The sequence below is a fragment of the Nicotiana tabacum genome, chromosome 2, assembly GCF_000715075.1.
Source record: "Nicotiana tabacum cultivar K326 chromosome 2, ASM71507v2, whole genome shotgun sequence".
In the NCBI taxonomy this organism is placed as follows: Eukaryota; Viridiplantae; Streptophyta; class Magnoliopsida; order Solanales; family Solanaceae; genus Nicotiana; species Nicotiana tabacum.
In genome coordinates this window covers 118,264,208-118,286,034 of record NC_134081.1, presented here as the reverse complement: position 1 = coordinate 118,286,034, position 21,827 = coordinate 118,264,208, and the positions used below count along the sequence as shown (strand labels likewise).

Below are 21,827 nucleotides of genomic sequence, written 5' to 3'. Positions count from 1 at the left end.
ATGTGTCTTGTGAGTTTGGTTTCATAGATACATGTGATGCAGGCAGTCTCTTATTGTTCTCTATTTAGTAAGTACTCTCCTCATAAGGAATCACTCTATGATAGATTCATGTGTCTTGTGAGTTTGGTTTCATAGATACACGTGTTGCTTCTCTATTTAGTAATGCACCTCATCAGGCACCACTCTATGATAGATTAATGATATTTTTATATTTAGAGATCTATGGTTCTTGGTGTCTAGTTGTCGGTTTGATTGGTGTAGTTGGCTTAGCTTGGTCACACTCAATCATAGTTGGTGGATATTTTAAGTTATTTTCCTTCGTGCCACCTAAGTTTTTTAGAAATGTGTGTTGTGCCACGTATCTGAGAATTTGATGAAGCCATTTACATTTTTAAGGCTTAAATTGGAGAATGTTAGTCTGCTCCAGTCTTTGTTTTAGTTTTTGACAGGATCTGTGTGTCTTGTTTCAACCATTCATATTTAAGGTGCTCACAGCCTTGTCGGGGGGGGGGGAACGCACAGCTTACTGGTTTGTGCTGTAGTGCAGTCCAATAGTACTTTCTTTTGTTTTCTCCCACTTCATCTTTTTCTCCTTCACTTAAATTGTTTTGCATCAGTATTCAAGATTTAATTTGTTCATAATCTCAGGTTAGTGTCTTTAGTTGGCGCATTCCTGTTTTAACTGCCTGAAATTCAGATCTAAATTTGTCTCTAGGATGATGTACTGGTCACAGTTTTGTAAATTCATCTTCTATTCGAGTTTATTTATCCTTTTGAAATGCAAACATCTTGTTAATATTTTGTTGATTACTGGTATTCTCTGAACCCTGTGATTGGATCTTTTGAGGGAGAGCCTGACCTCTGGAAAGCCAAGGTAACCCTTTTCCCTTTTTGTAGCCGAAAGGAAATATTGAGAAGAGACATTAGATGACTTGAATTCAAGTGAGAAGCCAAAAATTTAAGTGAAAATACATATTATTCAAACATATTTAATTGAGAAGTGTGTGTGTGTATGCAAGACACATGTCTTGCATTTATTGGTTTGGTGTAAATATTGGATGTATTTAAGTATTTATCCTTGTAACATGCTTTGATTTTTTGGTATTATTGGACAAAGATTAACCAATATCAAAAAATCGAAGCATGCTAAACGGTGAAAACTTAATCATGCCTAACGTTTACACCAAATCAATGAATGCAAGATACGTGTTTTGTATAAACACACTTGGGGGTCATTTGGTTGGTGGGATGAGATAGGTAAGGATATCTAATGGAGTGAGATATTAGGACCAATTGATACGACTGCGGGATACAATAATCTTTACATTTTATCCGTGGATTGTTATTCCTTATCTCACCAACCAAATGACCCCTTATGACTTAACTATGTGTGAGTTCTATGTATATTCGCTTAAATTTCAATTGCTAAGGTTAAATTGTTTGGCTTGGTGATGACATTGGTGAGCTAAGTACTCGCATTGGTGTTTACACTAATCCAGTAGAAGTATGGCACATGTCTTCTCATTTACTCTTATCAGTAAGCCATAGTAAATTAATAATGTTTGCCTTCTACCATCTTACATTTGGTTCAACAATGTCTTGGTCAAACTCAAGAAGAATGATTACATTTTAGTCAAATTGGTATGCTTGCCTGAGATTGATGTGTGTAGGTCTTGGTTTTAGTCACGTTGAACTAAACACAACCATGTGATGCTTTGTGCTAGGAAGTTTATATATTACCAGTTTTCTTATTACCTCATCTTTTGTAGTTAGAGAAAAGCAATTTGCGTCCAATATTCTTACGATTGCCGAGATTCGATATAAGTCGTGTCTAGCGCTCAATGCATTGCTTTGTGATGCTCTCATGAATGGCATGCAACTTTTTGTTTAGTTCATGTTTCGTGCAATCTCAGACAATTAATAGCCGGCCATATTATTTACTTTTTCTAGCCATATACATAGATTATATATTGATTATAAACAATTATACATATGCAATACATAAATTATGCATATATTATTCATTCACCAGCTATTTTTAGTTTAAGTGCTAGGGTGAGCGGCTATTTGGGTTAATTCTTCTTCTTACTTTCCGGATGTCAGAGTAAATGAGTTCTTAATCAATTAAAGGTCTAATTTGGTTATAGGAACATAGAAATGATTGGTTGATTACCTTAACTTGCAGCCCCAACATTCGGTAGCGTCTTCATTTTTCTAGAAGAACAAATCATAGTTATTGTCAATTGTTGACTCCAATAAACGTAATTCATAGTATTCGCTTAATCTAATCCCTAAATTTATGGGAGTGTTTTCTCCATTTCAATCTCCCCTAAGTTCCTTGATTTAGAATGAAAAAAGAAAAACAATTGAAGATTTTCTTTGCAATAATTGGCGCACGATTAGAAACTGGTGATTAATATTAAGCGGGTTCTTCTATTCTTTTCCCCTTAAATACAAGACCTTTTCCATTTACACCATGGTTTATATTAGTGATGCTTGCCCAATCAATTCACCCACCACTTTGGTCGGTTACTTGTTGCTCTTCAAAGTAGAGAACCACGCAAAAACTGAAGTGGAAGAGCTTGGCTTTACCTCTTGATTGAATTCACCTGTCACGGGACAAGAAAACAATCGAAAGCAACATGGGGGAAAATCAGATCTAAATTCAGAAATATAACAGATTGCATAGGAAATGAATCTAGAGTAGAAATGATCAAGATATACTTTTAGCAGCATTGGAAATCATAAATTGTATTACCGGCTCAATACCTTTCCAAAAAGTTTAAGAAATGTCAATGTACTAAAGCGCCAAAAATGAGCATACAGAAAGGAAGACAGAAACTAAGGCGTGGTTTACATTGTAAAAGGATCTATCTGCCATCACAAAAGGCAGCCAAAATGTCAGTTGGCTTGTTTTTCCGCCTATGATGGAAAGCATTATTTGACCTAGTAGATTCATCAGTGTTTGATCTTGTTCCATTACCATCTTCCTCTTTAATTGAATCATGCTTTTCTTTCATCCGAGTATTCCGATTCCTCTTCTTCCCATTTTCCGTTGCAGAACTTTTTATCTCCAAGTTTAGAATTCCACTTTTTTCATTCGCAGAATCTTCCTCTTTGATCATCTCAGCTGCTTGTTCGTCAATGTCATCTTTGAGTGATTTTTGTGGCCTTCCTCTCCTCTTCTGAGTAGGGATTTTCTCTTCATCATCACTTCCTGGATCATCGGGGTCAATTACAGTCAACTTCAGCCCTTTCCTCTTCCTCGACCCATTGCCTTGATAACCCCAGGGTTTAACAAACTAGCAGCAAACACGCCTGCTAAATAAAATAATTCAGGGAGACATGAATCAACTATGTTTTCCAATGGAAGATTCAAAAAGAAAAACTTTACAGAAGGATGTTCAAGTAATCAATAGAAAAATGCACACAACACTTAATAATCATGGGTGTGTCGACGATCAAGTACATACAAGCTCTCTTTTTTTTCCTTTTGTTTTTTCAGGGATTACATGCATGGGAGGTGAGAACTGGCTGTCAAAAAAGAAGGCAAAGCTACCACTACAAAAAAAAAAAACAACCCGGAGAACTTAAATTATGCGACAATGACCGGCAGTCAAGACCTCCATTCCCAGTTAACTCTGATTGTTGCGAGGCAAAGTGTAAAGAAGTTGCTACATGATCGATAAGTACCCCAAGTTGGAATTATCCTCCCGTTCCTACACTTATTAGCATGAAAACACACTGTCCACTCTTTTCTGTACTACTCCACACTAAGTCACCAACCAAAAACCAAATCTGGAACAAAGAAATACGGATTTTGATATATCGACAACCTAATTCAGAAGATGATGCATATAGATATGTACTCCCAACTATGTCTAGCTTCAGTCAGTATATTTCAGCTATCCTGCTGCCTCCGCCAGTATCAGTCTGAAAGAATAGCCAAGTGCCCTATGTTAAATGATCAACTATAGTTACTCTCAAGAGGTGACATAAAAACTGCAGAAGGCTTTAAAGGTAGGCAAGTGCAAACTTGCAAGGCTCTTAATTTTCAACTATGATAGCCAATACTAAAGGTAATAACATTATGTAGAAATAGACTCACTTCTACTGTATATTCCAAGTTAAAGATGTAAAGTCTATGCACAAACAGCTTCACATTACGACTAAAGCAACACTTGATTGGGGTGAAAGGAAGAAGTGGTGCATGAGTGGAAGTAAAAGGGGGAATGTACACATCATTACCCTCTGCTTTGTAAGGAAGTGAACGAGGAACAGAAAAAGCCCTTCAGATTTTTCATCGATGGAGAGGAGTAAGTATAACAGTTTTACTTCCATTTATGTAGTAAACTGGATGCAAGTATCAATACATCACCTAAAGGTAATTATATTCTCTTCAGATTCTTATCCTTTCTAGGAAATAATATAGTTTTAAGTGAAACAAATATTGAGTATCACGACCCTTGTGTCCATCCCAGCATAGCATTATATTTAAAAAAAATAAAAGAGATGAAAGTTGTTTGACGTCATACTTCTTAAAATAAATCATACCTCTTGGTCACAAGACTAGCCGGTCAAGAATGAGAAACATATGAAATGATTCAGATCCCAAAACAGACTGTTAGTTGAAGTTTGCACAGAAATATTTAGAGCCCTGATTAGTTTTTTTAAGAGCGCTAATCAGTTTGGCTCTAACCAAAATTAGTAATGCTCCATCTATGCCACAGCTTCTAGAATACACTGAAAAACACAGTACAGCTAGTTCTGAGGATATGATTGCAAGTTTGCAACATAGCATCCAAGAAAAGAAAGAAAAAGAACACAAATAACACTACCGATCGGTACAATACTAGATTACTTAATAGTGGACTTCACAGAGTTAACCAGCCAACTAAACCTCAAAGCCGAAAGATGGACTTCATAGAGTAAAATCACAAAATAACTTGACCAAATCAAAAGGCTACTTCAAGGTGAAAGTGTATAAAGAACTTTTTTCAGCCAATATGAGCAAAGGAGCACCAAATAAGGAAGAAATTCAAGTAAGACTGCATCAATCCCACTTGTTTTTTTAAAATGATAGTTCTTTGTTTTATTTGGGCATGAATGAAATATTCGCAGATATGCACTCTCTCAATGCAGCCTACGCTACTTAACAGATCAGCAAATTTTCCAATTCGTGAAAGGGTAAAGAAAGCCACATAACAGAGAGCTTAGAGCATTTAGCTGAGTGCAAAAGTAAATTATACCATGGAAACCATGTTCCTCATTCCCGATACACAGGTTCTTCAGAAAAGGATGTGAGACCTTGAATAATCATTTTCAACTTTAAGCGCACATTAAAGGCAACAAAATCAGAATACTATTGCAAACAGCAAAGTATGTATATCTTATACTCCCTCCGTTTCAATTTATGTGAACCTATTTTCTTTATAGTCCGTGCCAAAAAGAATGGCCCCTTTCCTTATTTGGAAATAATTTACCTTTATGCAATGATTTATAGTCACACAAAATATATGTGCCTCATTTTACTCCACAAGTTCAAAAGTCTTCTCTCTTTTCTTAAACTTCGTGCCCAGTCAAATAGGTTCACATAAATTGAAATAGAGGGAGTATGTTCTTACCGTTATCTAATGGTTTAAAATCAAATTTTGCTTCACACTCCTAGATCTATCTCCGGATATCATCTTGTTCTCTACAGCCGACTGGAACCAGGCATCTTATTTAATCCCTTGCCCTTCATCACGCTCCTCACATTCTCAACATTCTCCTACTCTCCTTCAGCAGCATAAATATTTGAGAGAGCTACAAGACCTTCAGGCTTCTTCAGATCCATGTGCAATATATCCTTAGCCATCTTTTCAGCAAGATCTCTCCTTGTGTAGGCCTTACAACCACTGAAGAAAGCCCCAATAATTGAATCTGTAACTTCTGTTGGCATATCTTTGATTATATTGTAAGCCTCTTCCAGCCTCCCAACACGACACACAAGATCAATAACACAAGCATAATGCTCTTTCCTTGCTCTAACGCCATAAGACTCCTCCATGGACCAAAAGATCTTCAAACCTATCTCAACTAAACCAGCATGACTACATGCAGAAAGAAGAGAAGTTAACGTTACTTCATTTGGCAGCACTACTTCATACTGCATCTTCTCAAATAGTTTGATTGCATGTTCTACTCTGCCATGCTTTCCATAACATCCTATCATAGCATTCCATGATGCAATATTCTTGAAAGGAACGGACTTGAAAATATTCCAAGCATCTTCCACACTCCCACATCTACTGTACATGTCAATGAGAGCACTAGCAACAAAGACATTAGCAAAAAGCTCTAATCTATATACTAAGCCATGAATTTCTTTCCCCGTAGAAACAGAGTCAATCAACCCACACACAGGAAGGAGCCCGGTGAGAGTGACTTCATTAGGCTTAACTCCAGCATCCAACATGTCCAGAAATAATGCTAATGCTTCAGTTGACCTCTGGCTTTGAACGAACCCTGAAATCATTGCATTCCAAGTAATCAAATCTGGAGTCAACCCCTCTTTACTCATTTTAGAGAATAACATTAAAGCTATGTCACAATCTCCTTTCCTAGCATATCCAGCAACCATAATGTTCCATGTAAAATCATTAGGCCTTATGCCTTCTAACCTCATCTTTTCAAACAAAATAAAGGATTCTTCAATTTTCCCCATGTTGACATATGAATGTATCAATGATGTCCAGGATACAATATCTCTCTCAACCATTACATTAAAAACTAAACGAGCATATTCCGTATTGCCACATTTACCATACATATCAATCAAGGCATTGGCAACCGATAACTCTGACTCAAATCCCATTCTATATATCATACTGTGCACTTCCTTTCCTTTGTTCAGATCCATTAGACCAACACATGCTTTCAATACAATAGCAAATGTGTACTTGTTCGGAATAATACTTGATTGTTGAAGAAGAGAGAAGTAACCAATGGATTTTTCAGGGTAGCCATGAAATGCCAAAGCTGAAATCATCCAATTAAATGCAAAAATATTCAGGTTTCTGGTTCTTTCGAACACGAGCTCAGCAGAACCGAGATCCCCACAACTTGCATAGGCACCAATGAGCTTTGAATCCAGTGACAAAGCATTCATGTCAATGTGCGATGTTAACATTAATGCATGAATTTGCTTGCACGGTCGCAGCAACTTAGCTTTCAAGCATTTTTGCAACAATAAGCCTAAACTGCTTATAGACAAGTTGATTGGGGATAAGAGGCACAAATTCATGTCCAAAAGGAAATCCGAAATGGTTACATTCAGATGTTGTGTCGATTTCAATATTCAACTGACCAAATACTGACTGGAATCTGCAATTGTAAGACCGTAAGATAACATACAGAGTCAAATATGATAATACCCAACTCAAAGCCCAAAAGCACAACCTTTAACTTCAATCTTGCCATATGCAACCATGAATATGAGAGAATCAAATTCCCATTCCTAAGCACTAAAAGATGCAAAAGCAAATTTAAAAAGAAGGGGATATTTCACGCTGGGAAGATCTGGAGAGCAAGGGAACCGAGGTCTTTAGTCCAATAATTCAAGATTCCTGAATCAAAATCTGAATTGTTGATGACAAAACAAAAGAAGCCCTCAGTTCCTACATCTAGTACATACATTCTCCATGTGTAAACTGAAGACTCACTGAAAAACATAAACTGCCAATTAACAAGTAACGATATCCTATAGCCAGGGGTCGATGTAGTTAAGGACTAATAGGTTCATCTAAACCTAGTAGCTTCGGCTCGCAGGGGCGGAAGCAACATTTGAGTATCGGGTTCATCAGAACTCAGTACTTTCAGCGGAGCATAAATTTATGTGTCAAAATTCAATAAAACTGCAACAAATAATAGATATGAACCCATAACTATAAAATTATAATGGGTTCAATGCCAAAAATATTAAAAGCTAAACCCATATATTTTAAATCCCGAATCCACCTCTGTTGGCTCGGACCTAGTTTATGGGTTAAGAACTTCAGTAAACAAGTACAAAATAATAGATTTTGAACTCAGTAAATCGAAGGGGTTGTGGTAGAATTCTGAACTCGAACCCATAATGTTCAAATCCTGGATGCGACATTGCAGATAAAAACCTCATTGACATGCAAATACTAACTAATAAAAGAGACATTAGATCCAGAAGATTAGAGAAGAATTCAAATCACAAGCAGCTATCAAATTCAACATCAACCAATACTAACTTATATAAAATCTCAAATAGGCAGTGGAGAAACTGATATATGGGAACTCACCAAATGAGTCATTAGAGTAAAAGTGCGCAGTCAAAACATGAGATGAAACTCCAAGAACACTGTGACCTAGAATTCTTTTCCTCGTTTAAGTAGCTTTAAACAGCTAAAATTAGCAAAAAATATATGGGTCAAAAACAGATCCAGAGTAGTTATCAACCCGAATATAGACTTGGAAAAACTAAGCTGTCCGTCAACTGAGATGACAGTAAAGGGTAACTCAAAGAGAGATCAGAGAGAGAGAGAGAGAGAAGTACGAAGAGTAGGAAAGGATATTTTCTCAACGGTGTGAATAAACTGTAGCTAAGAGTACGGTGCTCTGAATCTCTAATCAGCTTACGAGGAAAATGGGAAAAAGAAACTCCTTCTGTCTTCCCAATTTATGCCGTAATATTTGATTCGGCATAGAGTCTAGGTGATTTAAAATAAATCATAAAATTTTACATGACTATAAATCATATTATTATGATAAAATATGAAGTATAAAGTTAAATTATTTCTAAAGGAGCGTATTCTTTTTGAGATAGATTAAAAGGTATAGTATTCTTTTTTAGACAGATTAAAAAAATACAAGACATGAATTGGGATAGAGGGGCAAAATGGTAGATTTTTTGGGTTCCTATTCGCTGTTTGATATACACATAAGAAAAAGGACAGTCGGGTGCACTAAGTTATACGTTAAAGATTCTAACTCTGAAAGTAAGTGTTCTTTATGAAAGGCAACTCCATACACAAAGCAAATATATTAGGGTGGTTTGGTCGAGTATATTGGCATAAAACATAAACTTTAGCGTAAAATAATATATTAGTGTTTTATTGATCATGAAAACTGTTTCTCTACCATCACTAGGTAAGGGTAAAACCTGTGTACACACTACACTTTCCAAACCTTACATGTGGGAATATACTGCGTTTCTTCTTGTTGATATTGTAGTGTTTTATTGGCCATAAAAGAAAAAAATATTGCATAAATAATGTAATATTTGAGTTGATCACATAAGAAAAAATAATTGTCGCATTTTCCTTATTAAATAATAAATAATACTACCAACATTAGAATTGGGTGAAGTCATGTTATTCTGGCATTTTCATTGCTGAAATTAGGTGGTCATTTCTGATATTACAATTACTCAATGAGTCAATCCTATACCAACATTACAAACCATGCACGTAAGATTACTCAGGCAATAATATTTATGTATGGCCTCTTAACCACAGCTAAAATTTGGTTTAAAAAGATGACATTCAATATTTTTATTAGTGCAGATGTACCAGTAATAGTGGCTCGTCATTTAACTGAGACTTGATTTGGTGGTCAAAATCATTGACTCAGTTCTTGAGTGATCTTGAACTGTATATACCCATGAACTGAGTAGTGGAACACACTTTAACCGAAAACCAAATTTCCAACATAACACCAACAATTAGCACTTTTCCTCTAAACACTATTTCCAACAATACTCAAGAAGATAACTAGAAGCAATCTCAAAAGAGAGGCTTCTTAGACCAGTACTTTCTGGCATGTTAATCAAAGGAAAATGTTCAGTATATTGACTAAAGTTCGCCATTTCCAATAATGGAGTAGATTACTATGGAGAAAAAAAATCTTTGAGGTTCTAAAATTTTGCACAGCACACTTTCAGCTAGCATAAGTTTAGTCATTGCTGTCCAGTAAGAAAGGCAGCATTACTTCACTTCTGCTAATAGAAGGATGGCATGTTGAGATGGGCATATGAGGTTGAAGAGACCTCCTGGTTCATAAGCAGCTCTGGTTTAAATAGGATACTGATGTTATCAACTTAAAAGCTAGTTAGATCCTCGTTTAGCACATTCTTCAGCTCGTGTTAGTGCATCAGTTATAACATCTATTGTCCAATCCTTGACATCTTCCTGCATATAAGCGATCAAACAAACAGCATAGTCATTCAAAATTTTGTCATGCCACTGAACCAGCAAGAATTTTGGGGGGGATAATAAGAAGTATCATCAGAAGAGAAGAATAAATGATAAGTTACCACTTATAAGGTAACATAAGACGTTTAAGACATCTGAAAGATTGGAAAATGAGTAACAAACTGTGTACTGCATAATCATGTTAAATTCACCATTGCCTAATCATTTAAACAGATGTCTTGCGTGATCTTACGACGAAGTTTCCAAATAAGACATAGAATTGCACTGATCCTGACTTGACAAAAACCTGACACCAAACAAAAGTAGAGAAGTTCAATTGGAAAATGAAGGTCTCATTAGTTTTTTCATATATATATTTCCAGACTTCCATTATTTGGATAGACGTTTTTCCCCAAACTACACCTGTAACGTTTTACCAGGAATTGAAACTTCAAACTTAAAATATATAGTTGAGAGTTCTCCATTAGCCCTTATAACTTGATGGCCTTAATAGCTGGTTGCCTTTAGATGTGCACTACTTCCAACATAGATATATATATATATATATCATCTTCACTATTTCTGGCCTAAATCATAGAAGAGCTGGACTTTTAACATTCCAACCAAATTATATGTGAGGATTGCAGATATTAAGAATGTCAATATTAGGAAATTGTGATTATGACAAATTCGAAGGAAGATCTGAACAGTGAGGACTGAGGATAAAGCAGTTAGAAAGGAAAGAAACAATTCATAGAGGAGAAAAAACTCAAGGCCAGGTCAGCAACAGAAATATTTGGACTAGGATGGGTATACAGAAAGAAAATTGAGGGAAAGAAAATTGAAGCCAATAGAAAGTGAGAAGAGAAGATGAAGCTAGGGACTTGGTCGACCTTGACACACTGGCAGTCGGAAGGTCACCGGAAAGCGACCCACGGCCGGTGCGTGAAACTTTGGTGAAGGTGATGGATGGCAAGTGAGATACATGCGTGTGGCTTCTAGCTCTGGGCTTTTGAGGTTGGGGTCAATAGCGACTGGGTAGCCTTTCTAGGAGGTAGTTGAGACTCAATACTAGTCTGATTGAGATTTCCTTTCTTTCTCTTTTCTTTTTCCTTTTTGGAAACACAAGAAGGAAGAAGAATTTTTCCAGAGTGAACTCAAACCCTTGGCTCCGATACCATGTAAAGAATAAGAGAATGAATTGCTTGATTATTTCCCTCAAGCATGTTGACATTTAAATAGCATTTACAAGTGATATAGAAAAGGGGAAAAAAGCAATTCATATTCTTAATTACACAATTACAGGCAGTCCAAGCTTTTCCCATATTTACGAGGTACCAATTCTTGTCATATTTATAATTTTTTATATTGACATTCTTACTGGAGAAAGAAAAAGAGAAGAAATATTAGCATCAACACAAACAAGGCAAGTCCAATTTGAAAAGCAAACTCGGAACAAAGTTAATCCTATTGGTCCATGAGAATGAAAACACAAAAATCTACTACGAATGCAGTTTCTCTTATTCCGTTTTCTAAGGACATGGGGATGTCGAACATCTAGAACTCCCCTTTATTTTCATTCCCAAGCTAATCAAAACCTCTGCTGGTGAGTACATTCTCTGTCCATAAAAAGATGAAAAGTGAACTTAATCAGGCACAAGGTAGACATGCATAGTTCTAGGCCAACAGGCAACCGATGTGACCATAATGATAGATCTCTAAATACTACAACACCATTAATAGTCATTATCGCGAATATGATATTCTGCTAGAAACTGCATTCCCGCTTGTCGACTGAAAGTCTCACAACTATAGGAAGCTTTCTGACCCACTTAGTTTGTTCCCTAGAATGTTAGCAGGAAAAGTACCCACCACCAGATGAATGAAAGACTAAAGAAGTAATGCATTTACCATCTTCAAAGCATCCCCTGTCCTTAGCCTTGCATTTGGACGAGCCAGTTTAGATTCAAATGGAGTTCTTGGTCGCACGTCTTGAACTGATTCCCATTCCTCACGTGTAAGCATCCTAACTGACCCTTGACCATCAGGCGCATTCTTTATTTTTCGCTCAATCATTTCTTGAGACTTCGAGTCATCATACTGCATGCAAAAACAACTGTATCTTATAAGCTACTCAGCTGATATAGATTGTAAAAATGTACAAGCAAGTTTATTATGCCAAGGAATTGAAAAATCTTAGTGCATAGCGCAAGTCCCCCGTGTTCCTACCTGTAGAGTAAAATTACAAAAGCACCATTTGAGGTTTGTGGATTCACTCAGCTCAATTCCATCAAACTCCTCAATCAATGTCAACAAGATCCGCTTAAGTGCACTTTACATTGCAACAAATATAATAAAAATAAGCAGCATCCATTCAAACCAGCCCCAAAGTTTTAGCCGACCCCAACTTGTTTAGGACTGAGGTGAATTGTTGTTGTATTCAAACTCAAAGGTATTTTACAGTATTAAAGTAGTTCTACTAATAAGTTAGGTTTCTTTGGTAAGTTACAGTACTAAAGTAGTTCTCCTGCTAAGAATATGAACATCACGAGACAACATCAATTTATTTACACATCACTCCAGGTATGAAGCAACATTGAACTTTTTCAACTATCACTATCCCCAAGCATCCCTTCTACTCACTATTACATTCGCCAGAATCACAACCAACAAATGAATAAATTAATGCTTCGTCCATTTTCAAGGTCATCCACATTTCAGCCAAATACTAAAAGGCTACAAGTTATACACTAACAGTGTAAAGGATTCTTACACCATCAATTCAATTTAACTGGTTACAGCAGGTTCGTACTTCTTATTCTATTTTCTTTTTTCGTATACCAGTCTTTCTATGAAGAGTTACCTATTAATATAGGCCAAATTAACTTGATTGTGCCAAAATATATACATTGTCAGTGCACATAACTTAAACTCCTAAAAGTATTTAAGTTATATACAGCAAATCGGTTCAATTTAACTGGTTATAGCAAGGTTCTTTTCCGTTACTATATCAGACTTGCTATGAAGAGTTACCTATCATTGTAGGTCAAATTAACCGGATCATGTAAAAAATCTACCCCATCGGGGTAGAAGGTAAGGTCTGCGTCTCCCCATACCCCACTTGTGGATTTTATTGGGTCGTTGTTGCATGTAAAAAATTTACAGTGTCAGTGCACAAAATTAAACTCATACTAAAATAGGATTTTAACTGTAGGTTACTATACCAGCAATAGGTGATTTCTTCTCATTTATCCGCCTTGGTGGATAGAGTTACATGGTACTTGTATCCCGTGTAATTAGTCGAGGTGCGCGCAAGATGGAACAGACACCAGAGTTATAAAAAAAAATGTAGTTTTTGAATTAACACAGTACAATACAGAAGTGCTACACAATATATAAACGTACCATCATAAGGAGCTTAGCGAAAAGTGCGGTACCAACGACAGTGAGTATCATGGGCATAGTAGCAGTGTCAAGCCACCCTCTTGATTCTGGTACCTGAACAAATAATTGGTTCTTACGAGGATCCTTTCGTTTCTTCTTCTCCTTCAATTTAGTAATATTCATCTTTAAGGTTTCACTGGGGCGATCACGAGATAACGCGTGAACTTGTCTACTAAATTGGCACAATTTTCTATGAATACCCAGCATAATCGGACGAAATGAGGATTTTAGGGTTTTTGATGAGTAGAGTGTCGATCAAAGCTGTTAATTCAACTTACCAATAGAATTTTGGTAAACTTTCTTCTACAGTAATGCAATCGGAAAAAGCTGATTGTTCCGTAGGATTATGTAGCTGAAGCTCCTTTGTGTTCTCGGAGTTTTTTTACTCTCATTCTCTCACTTCTGTTAGCCAAAAAAACGACGAGGGGAAAGTGTGTTTGTAATTGTATTAGCTATTCCTCGATAATGCGCTTTGTAAGACGCATTCTTCTAATGCGAATTATAAGTCGCAGTCATTTTATATAATTTGTTCCTTTCTAAATAACTAGAGGGTTAGCTATACTAAACACCCTTACTTGACTAAGTTTCGAATACACCAACTATGTTTTAAAATTAAACTTTTACACGTACTATATTATGAAAATTTTACACTAGCACCCCATATTATTTATATCTCATTATCTCTAAGTAAGTATATTAAAATTTGGCAATTAAAAGACAAATTAATTTAAAATAACCTTATTTTTATATAGTTCTTTATATAGTTCTATTTTTAGATCCTGATCAACCTCTAACATAACCTTTTTTTCCTGTATTAACTTTGATCTGGAACATATATTGCTCTTGGTAACTGCCTAACTGGTGACCTATAGCAAACCAACTTCACAATAGACCGGGTCTAATAGCATGTTTAGTCAAGCTTCTAAAATCAGCTTATTTTGAAAAAGTATTTTTCTTAAAAGTAGGTGACAAGCAGTTTGTGTTTAGCTAATAAATTTGAAAATACTTTTGAATAGTAATTAGTGTTTGGCCAAACTTTTAAAAACTGATGCTAAGTGTATCTTTCTTAAAAGTGTTTCTCAGAAAATTACTCTTGAAGATAAACTACTTTTTTTTACCTCTCAAAAATTATTTTTGTTTCTCCTCAAAAGCACATTTTTTCTTCTAAAAGCTTGGTCAAACACTTCATTTTCTGAAAAAAGTATTTTTGGCCAAAAAAATTTTGGCCAAAAAAGGTGTAGAACACATTCTCCACTTTTCTATTTACATTTTCTTGAGGCTTGTCTTTTCCCCGTATAGCTTACTCACTCTTGTTGTCCTTTCCCAAATCTACTAAATTTTGCACAATTAAGATCATCCGAAATCCTAATACCCTTGATTGTTTGGCCAAACTCTTGGAATATTTTATGGACTTAACATACATTGAATTAAGAATAATTGTATTTTGCTTGTTATCATTATAATAAGGGAAACTTTCATAAGTATCACAATTTAAAAATATATATACAAAATCCTAGCACTATTAAGTATATTTCAATGGTGACAGTGTATTATTTACATAAGTAGTAGAAACCTAAAAATAAGTTGGCATCCTATTAATGCTCCAAGAATGTCGCAATTTCCTATCGCAAAAATCCCTCCAAAAAATTAGGACTTCAATTTTATCTCCTTTAATTTCCTGCCATCATCTCCTAATCATATTCATTGCAAACACATCATTCCCCTCGCCCATAAATTATTTTTAATTTCTCCCATATTCTTTTCCACATCAACCTCTTAATAAATAGTACAATATGTATTAAGTATATTTTTGTCACGATCCAAATCGTAGGGCCGCGACGGGCACTCGGTGCCTAACTCAACCGAGTACCAACGTAACGTATCTTTCTTATCATACTATCATGGGTAAATGAACCGGGAAGGCCATCATGAGATAACTAGAATGAAACATTAGAGAATACTCAACATTGGATGACCCAACATGATATAAAAGCTTATGCATACGACATACGGGCCTATCAGGCCGGCATGATTATCTATAAGTCCGACATGATCATTTGTATAATCAAAACATAGACCGACAAGGCCATACAAGTATCCATATACATGACATATGTCTACAAGCCTCTACGAGTACATAAATGTCATAAAGTTCGAGATATGGCCCCGTCATACCAATCAATATATGTCCAAATCATACTGACCAGATAGGCAACTCCGGAGCAAGTGGAGTGCACCAACACCTTTCGCTGGGCTGATAGCCTACTAGGAGGACTCCCAACCTGTCTATCGGGACATGCGGGCATGAAACACAACGTCCCCAGGCAAAAGGGATATCAGTACAAATAAAGTACCGAGTATGTAAGGCATGACAGTAGTATGTAAAAGACATGAAAGAAACATAGAGTAAAGAACTCAACCTATAATTCTGAATAGCTCTGTGAATCATGAAAAATTTATAATGTCATGCATGTGCGTATAAATGACATACCATGCATAGGTATATGCGTACATAACATCATCGAGCCTCTGAGGGCATCCCATCATATCATCTCAGCTACTGTGGGCGAAATCATCAACGTATACCAGTTGATCAGGTGGTGGTATGTATATAACGCCATAATCTTTTTTCATATCACATATACATATAATATACGCATATATAATGCCATCTGGTCATGGGTCAATGTACATGTATAAATTAATGCAATGCATAATGAAGTAAGTCAGTAAGATTTCTCGGATTGTCATAAGATCAATATGCCTTTGGATAAACTTTAGCAACTTACGTATTTTTCTGATACACATGAACAAAAGATATAATAATATGACACATGGGGAATCAAGAACATATGCACCCCTAGTACTTACATGAATATAGTCATTTATGAAAGTTCCGCGTTTGCACGTTTCGTTTGTATCATATGGATCATTCCAAAAGGAAAGAATGGATATCCTTAACATACCTTAACTCCATTGAGTCCTTAATACATTCCAAGCAATTCTTCAAACAACTCAACTCAATCTACCATAACATAAGGAGATTCAAAATCAGTGTTGAGTAAAGGCTAAGTCCGTAACTTAAACTAGTAGCTCGTTTATGTAAATTTGGGCAGCATTTACCATGTAACAAGAGCCTCCTCCAATATCATACACCAACAACAATGACCAGATAAATCCAGCAATACATAATTATCAATAACAAAACACCATATAACAACAAGTCACAACCACTTCACGACGAGCTACAAGCCCAATTGGAATCTGTATACCCCATATCACCCCTTATAGACTTGTTACTTTAACTTACTAGTATCATTAACAAGATAATGAAGTCATTAATCAATGATTCCAGCCTTACACCATATATTTATAACAAATAAAATAATCCACAACTCCAATTATCCTCGATTAACAACTTTATTTCACTAGTTCATGTCTAGTCCATCCATTTAACTTAATCAACATCAAGATAACCCTAAGCATATGAAAGGACACAATATAATTACCTCATACAGTGGATTCAAGTCGAGATCCATGTTATATATAGCTTACAACATCCCAACATACCCCAATCGCTTCATACCCAAAACGACAACTATAGTAGCGTCGAACACCCCGAAAATATTACAAAAAATGACTAATCCACTATTTTGCCATTATGTGGTGTTTCTCCATATTATTTCTTCTCCATTAAACAATAGCAAAATAGACATACCAAAAGCAACACGAAACAGCCCACAAAACAGTCCACTACAAGTCAAATAACTCGAACTCACGGCTTTCGATCACCGTTCCGTGAGTTCTAACTATTAGGAAATGATTTATCAACCTTTCTTGATATTTAAAAGCTTAAATATATAAAGTAGGCATATTCTTAACTATTAAATACTTTCCAAAACTCAAACTACAGAGAAAAATAGAGGCGATATAGCAATACTTACGTCGTAGGGATCGTTTTAATGTTATCGCTTCTTGATTTCGTACCCGGGATGATAATCTTATTTGAAGCTCTTGTAGAGAGCGTAAGGGTAAATCTAGGGGTGTTATTTGCTCGTGCTCTCTGGAAAAATGGAGAAAAAGACGAGATAAGGGATGTAAATATCCCTTTTTTAAAAAAATAAAAAAGGTGCTACTTGGCACCCTCGCATTCCTTCTTTAGATGCTTATATCTTTTTATCCGCACGTTGTATGAACGACCTTCAATTTGATATATAATGTGTCCCAAAAAGACCCCATATAGCACATGAAATCTATTGCTCAAAAATCTTTGTTACAAGGCAAATCCTTAGTCGGTGTTTTTGCAACTTTAATTCGATTTTTTTCAAACTTTATATTTCATATCCAAACATCATATATAGTCATATAATGACTTTAAACTCATTTAAATCATGATTAACAAGTCTCATATTCATCTCAACTTACTTAATATTTCGGTAAACCTTTCTTATCCTTGTAGAAGGATTTCGTCATTTTTGAGCTTACATTAGATAATCCTATAATGACAGTGACGTCTGAAATACGGGGTGTAACAACGTGTCCCCTTAGAAATATTTGTCCCCCAATAATAACTCCTAAAGGCTTGCGAAAATGGGACGTAACATCATTAAATCACTTTATATACTTTCAAAGAGGATCTCATTTTCAAGCTTACATCAATTGACTTACGACGTACTTTCACGTATAAAAATATGGGGCATAACAATTATACATATATATTTGTCTATTATATGTACATATGTACTCCCATATCTTTCATTTCACACCCAAACTCGACACCCAAGTAGTATACGTAAGTACGTAACCAAGTAAATTTTAATCAAGTATATAGTACATACCATTTTTATACCTAAACAAATTGAATAAACAAAAACATACCATGTATTTTGAAGACGAAGTACATACCATTTTTATGCCTAGACACAATTAAAATACATGGTATCTTCTGTATATTTAATTATATTTCGGTATAAAAGTTTTACGTATTTTATCTTCAAAATAAATGGTATATTTTATTTATTTGATCGTGTTAGGTATAAAAATTTTATGTACTTTGTCTTCAAATATGTGGTATATTCTATTTATTTAATTGTGCTTGGTATAAAATTGGTATGTACGTTCTCTTGAACTTAGTTAACATTTACTTATGTTAGGTATAAAAATGGTATATATGTAGTTTGTTAATTAGTTCTTTGGAGCCTGGTCTACCAGCTTGATTTACTTTTGAATAGCAAAAAAAAAATTATTGAAGGCACTTTTTTTACAGCCCGGATTTGGTAGCAATTATGAAGCAGAGTTTATCTATAAAAACTTTTTCACATATGATGAAAGAATAAAGAGAAACCAGAGAGAAGGTGAGAAACATACATGATAGAGAATTATGGATGAGAAATAAATTAAAAGACGATTTTTCAGTGGTTATTTAAAGAAGATAGAGAAAAGATGAAAATTTTCACTTGGTACTTATCCCTTAATTAGTGGATACAGACGTTACAATTTACAACTATGATTGCTACTATATTTCCAACATGCTATATTTCTTATTAGATCTGCTAATCCTATAATATTTAAAAGGATTTGTTATTATTGTATATAATTCCTAATAATTGATCTATCATGTAAAAATTTCTTATAATAAAATGGATCAAAAAGTAAAGTGATATATTGAGGTTTAAAGTTAAACGGGCCAAAAATGACACCTTATAAATGATGGGATCTACTTTAATAATGGCTAAATTATGAGTGTATGTACCGTTTATCCATATATCCCAATATATTCGGACTCTCTATGGTTAGGGAAAGTCCAATTTGAATTTTGAGCTACATTATATTCACACAACATCTAAAATAAAGTGTTTACCTTTTTCTTTTCTTTTCTTTTTTTTTTTTCCGTTTCAAATAACAAAGCAAATGCCTAGCTCTCTAGGGAAATTGTGATTTTGAATTAAATGATTATTCCTTTATCATGAGAATATACAATAGAAGCCAAAATTTATAAGCAACGAGTAAAAATTCCGCATTAAATTCTGGACATATTAGATATGCTTGTATATTTTCATTCTATTGTATAGAAGTTTCTATCATTCGTAATATCTAATATTTTAATATCTGCACACAATGGTGTTCGTGGTTCGGTTTGACTTGCTTAAAACTAAACCAAATCAACTAAGGCGGTTTTTTTAATATTCAAACCAAACCAAAGCAATACAATATAAATTTTATCGGTTTTATCGGTATGGTTCGGTTTTTCGATTTTTTTCCGATTTTTAAAGATATAGTTTATAATGCAAAGAAAGATATAAGTGAGATTAAAAAAAATAAAAAAATAAAAAATAAGATACATGAAAGCAAAAGGTAAGGAGCATGTGACTAAATTGGTGTCATCTACAAATAGTTCTTCAATTAGGCAATATTTTTAAATATAGAGCTTTTTTTTTTTTTTTATCAATTAAGAGGGCAGAAACTTCATATATATATTGATGTGAAAAAAGGAAGCATTATCTTTTGCAAGTCTGCAATAGAAAACAAAATTTAGAATACTAACATTTCATAATAGAAAACTACCAAGGATAAAATTGATTTTCAAAGCGGAAAGAATTAGAGAAGGGATATAGAGCATGTAAAAAGCTCGTTTAGAGGATAATAACTACAATCAATTAAAAATCAAAATACTCAATTTCTCTATTTTTTTCTTTGTGGCAAACACATTGAAAAATATATTGAAAAGTTAAAATTGGAGTAGTAGTTCTTACTTCTTACTGGGGCTGCCATTATTGACGGCAAAAACTAAGAAGAACTTGAAATAGTATTGTTCACTTGCTGAAAAATGAGACTAGCTTTAGCTTTGTTGATATGATTTTGACAATTTGCTTTTTAACTAGGGTTTTGGCTTTTCTTTTTACCTCCATAACACAAAATTTTATTTTATCTTAAACTTAAATGTGATGGAGGACAAATGTGCCAGGGGTTTTCTGCTCTACTTGTTTGTATTAGTAATTGATTTGGGATGAGCCAAAATTATAAAAAAGATAGAGAAAATTCAATTAATATTATAAAATAAAAGACACGTGCGGGTGTGCATACACACATATATATTTTAAATATGTATATATTATCGGTTTGGTTCGGTTTGATCCGATTTTTTTAGGATTTAATACCAAATCAAACCAAATATTATCGATTTTTTAAAATTTAAATCCAAACCAAACCAAACCAAGTGATTATCGATTTATTAAATCGGTTTGACTCGGTTTATCGATTCGGATCGTTTTTTCGATTTTATTTGAACACCCCTATCTGCACATATCTTTCGCTGAAAGTTGGACATAAATCTTTATTAATTCAAGTATTATATATTAGAATCTATAAAACAAGATGTTCTTCCATTAATTTTGAAATAAATTATTTTTTAAATCGCTTTAAAATGTGTGCCTTAAAGTTTTAATTTTTGTATGTTTAGTTATGGATGTATTAACAATGTATTAGCTTCATTTATTTTTAATTATTAAAATATACATATTTTTTGATTTTAAATTTGAATAATGTTCTTATCTTTTATGCGTAACATTAAAAAAGACAAAAAATTAAATAATTTTTATCTATAATAATTAAAATATATTTAAATATCAAACAGTATTATACGTGTATAACCGTCATTTATTATAACAATAAAAATATAATAACAAACGATACTGATATAAAGATGTTCAAATTGTAATCAAAACTAAACGACAAAGACAGTTTGATTAGAACGAAACAAAACTTAACAACTTCAAGAAATTTAAATTTGAAACCCATTCCACATTGCAAAAGTAATTATGCATTTTTTTTTTAATTCGTCACGACTTACGTTTTTGCAAGAGAGACGCTTTAGTTGTTGAATTTCTGATAGGTGAAGAACAGAGGGAACCTTCTCCTTCTCGATCTGGCAGCCAAAACGGCGTCATAGGGACAATTCCGACTGACAAACGGTGTCGTTCAGTTAATTAATTCCCACAATAGACAATAGGCCACGTGGTCCAATTTATTGCCTGAAATAAATTCGGGTACGGGCCTTTTGGCGGGTGTCAGTACTTTATTCCCCTGCTTTTAAGAATTGTCAAATTGGCATCAATTCCTAAGGATTTTGGATTTTCCGTATTTAATATTAAGGCTCCGACAAAATTTAAATTCACTTTACAT

The 21,827-nt window shown here is 34.5% G+C and overlaps 2 protein-coding genes across 14 annotated transcripts; both read right to left on the bottom strand.

Moving 5' to 3' along the window:
- Positions 1–2,724: 2,724 nt before the first annotated feature.
- Positions 2,725–8,770, bottom strand: LOC107830029 (pentatricopeptide repeat-containing protein At5g59600). Of its 13 annotated transcripts, none has more exons than XM_016657505.2 (5): positions 8,313–8,713; positions 5,625–7,365; positions 4,555–4,743; positions 3,837–3,933; positions 2,725–3,321 (listed from the first exon to the last, which is right to left on the bottom strand). In XM_016657505.2, exon 2 carries the CDS (start codon positions 7,283–7,285, stop codon positions 5,771–5,773), a length of 1,515 nt encoding a protein of 504 aa, XP_016512991.1. In that variant the 5' UTR covers positions 7,286–7,365; positions 8,313–8,713; the 3' UTR covers positions 2,725–3,321; positions 3,837–3,933; positions 4,555–4,743; positions 5,625–5,770. The 13 variants fall into 13 exon arrangements, 11 of the variants coding, with proteins under 11 accessions (XP_016512991.1, XP_016512992.1, XP_075094440.1 ...); XM_016657506.2 differs by having other exon boundaries at positions 2,725–3,318; XM_075238339.1 differs by having other exon boundaries at positions 2,725–3,933; positions 8,313–8,714.
- A 942-nt stretch (positions 8,771–9,712) lies between these two features.
- On the bottom strand, positions 9,713–14,090 carry LOC107830031 (uncharacterized). The gene is made up of 3 exons (XM_016657512.2): positions 13,608–14,090; positions 12,114–12,302; positions 9,713–10,199 (listed from the first exon to the last, which is right to left on the bottom strand). The coding sequence occupies exons 1-3, from the start codon at positions 13,851–13,853 to the stop codon at positions 10,116–10,118; spliced, it is 519 nt and encodes a 172-aa protein (XP_016512998.1). The 5' UTR covers positions 13,854–14,090; the 3' UTR covers positions 9,713–10,115.
- Between the last annotated feature and the right edge of the window lie 7,737 nt (positions 14,091–21,827).

Coding starts and splice junctions, on each gene's coding strand:
- LOC107830029 (XM_075238339.1), bottom strand. CDS start 7,285: ATGAATTTGTGCCTCTTATCCCCAATCAACTTGTCTATAAGCAGTTTA.
- LOC107830031 (XM_016657512.2), bottom strand. CDS start 13,853: ATGCTGGGTATTCATAGAAAATTGTGCCAATTTAGTAGACAAGTTCAC. Junction 12,303..13,607: donor TCGCTAAGCTCCTTATGATG/GTACGTTTATAT, acceptor TTTTGCATGCAG/TATGATGACTCGAAGTCTCA. Junction 10,200..12,113: donor CAGGGGATGCTTTGAAGATG/GTAAATGCATTA, acceptor GCTTATATGCAG/GAAGATGTCAAGGATTGGAC.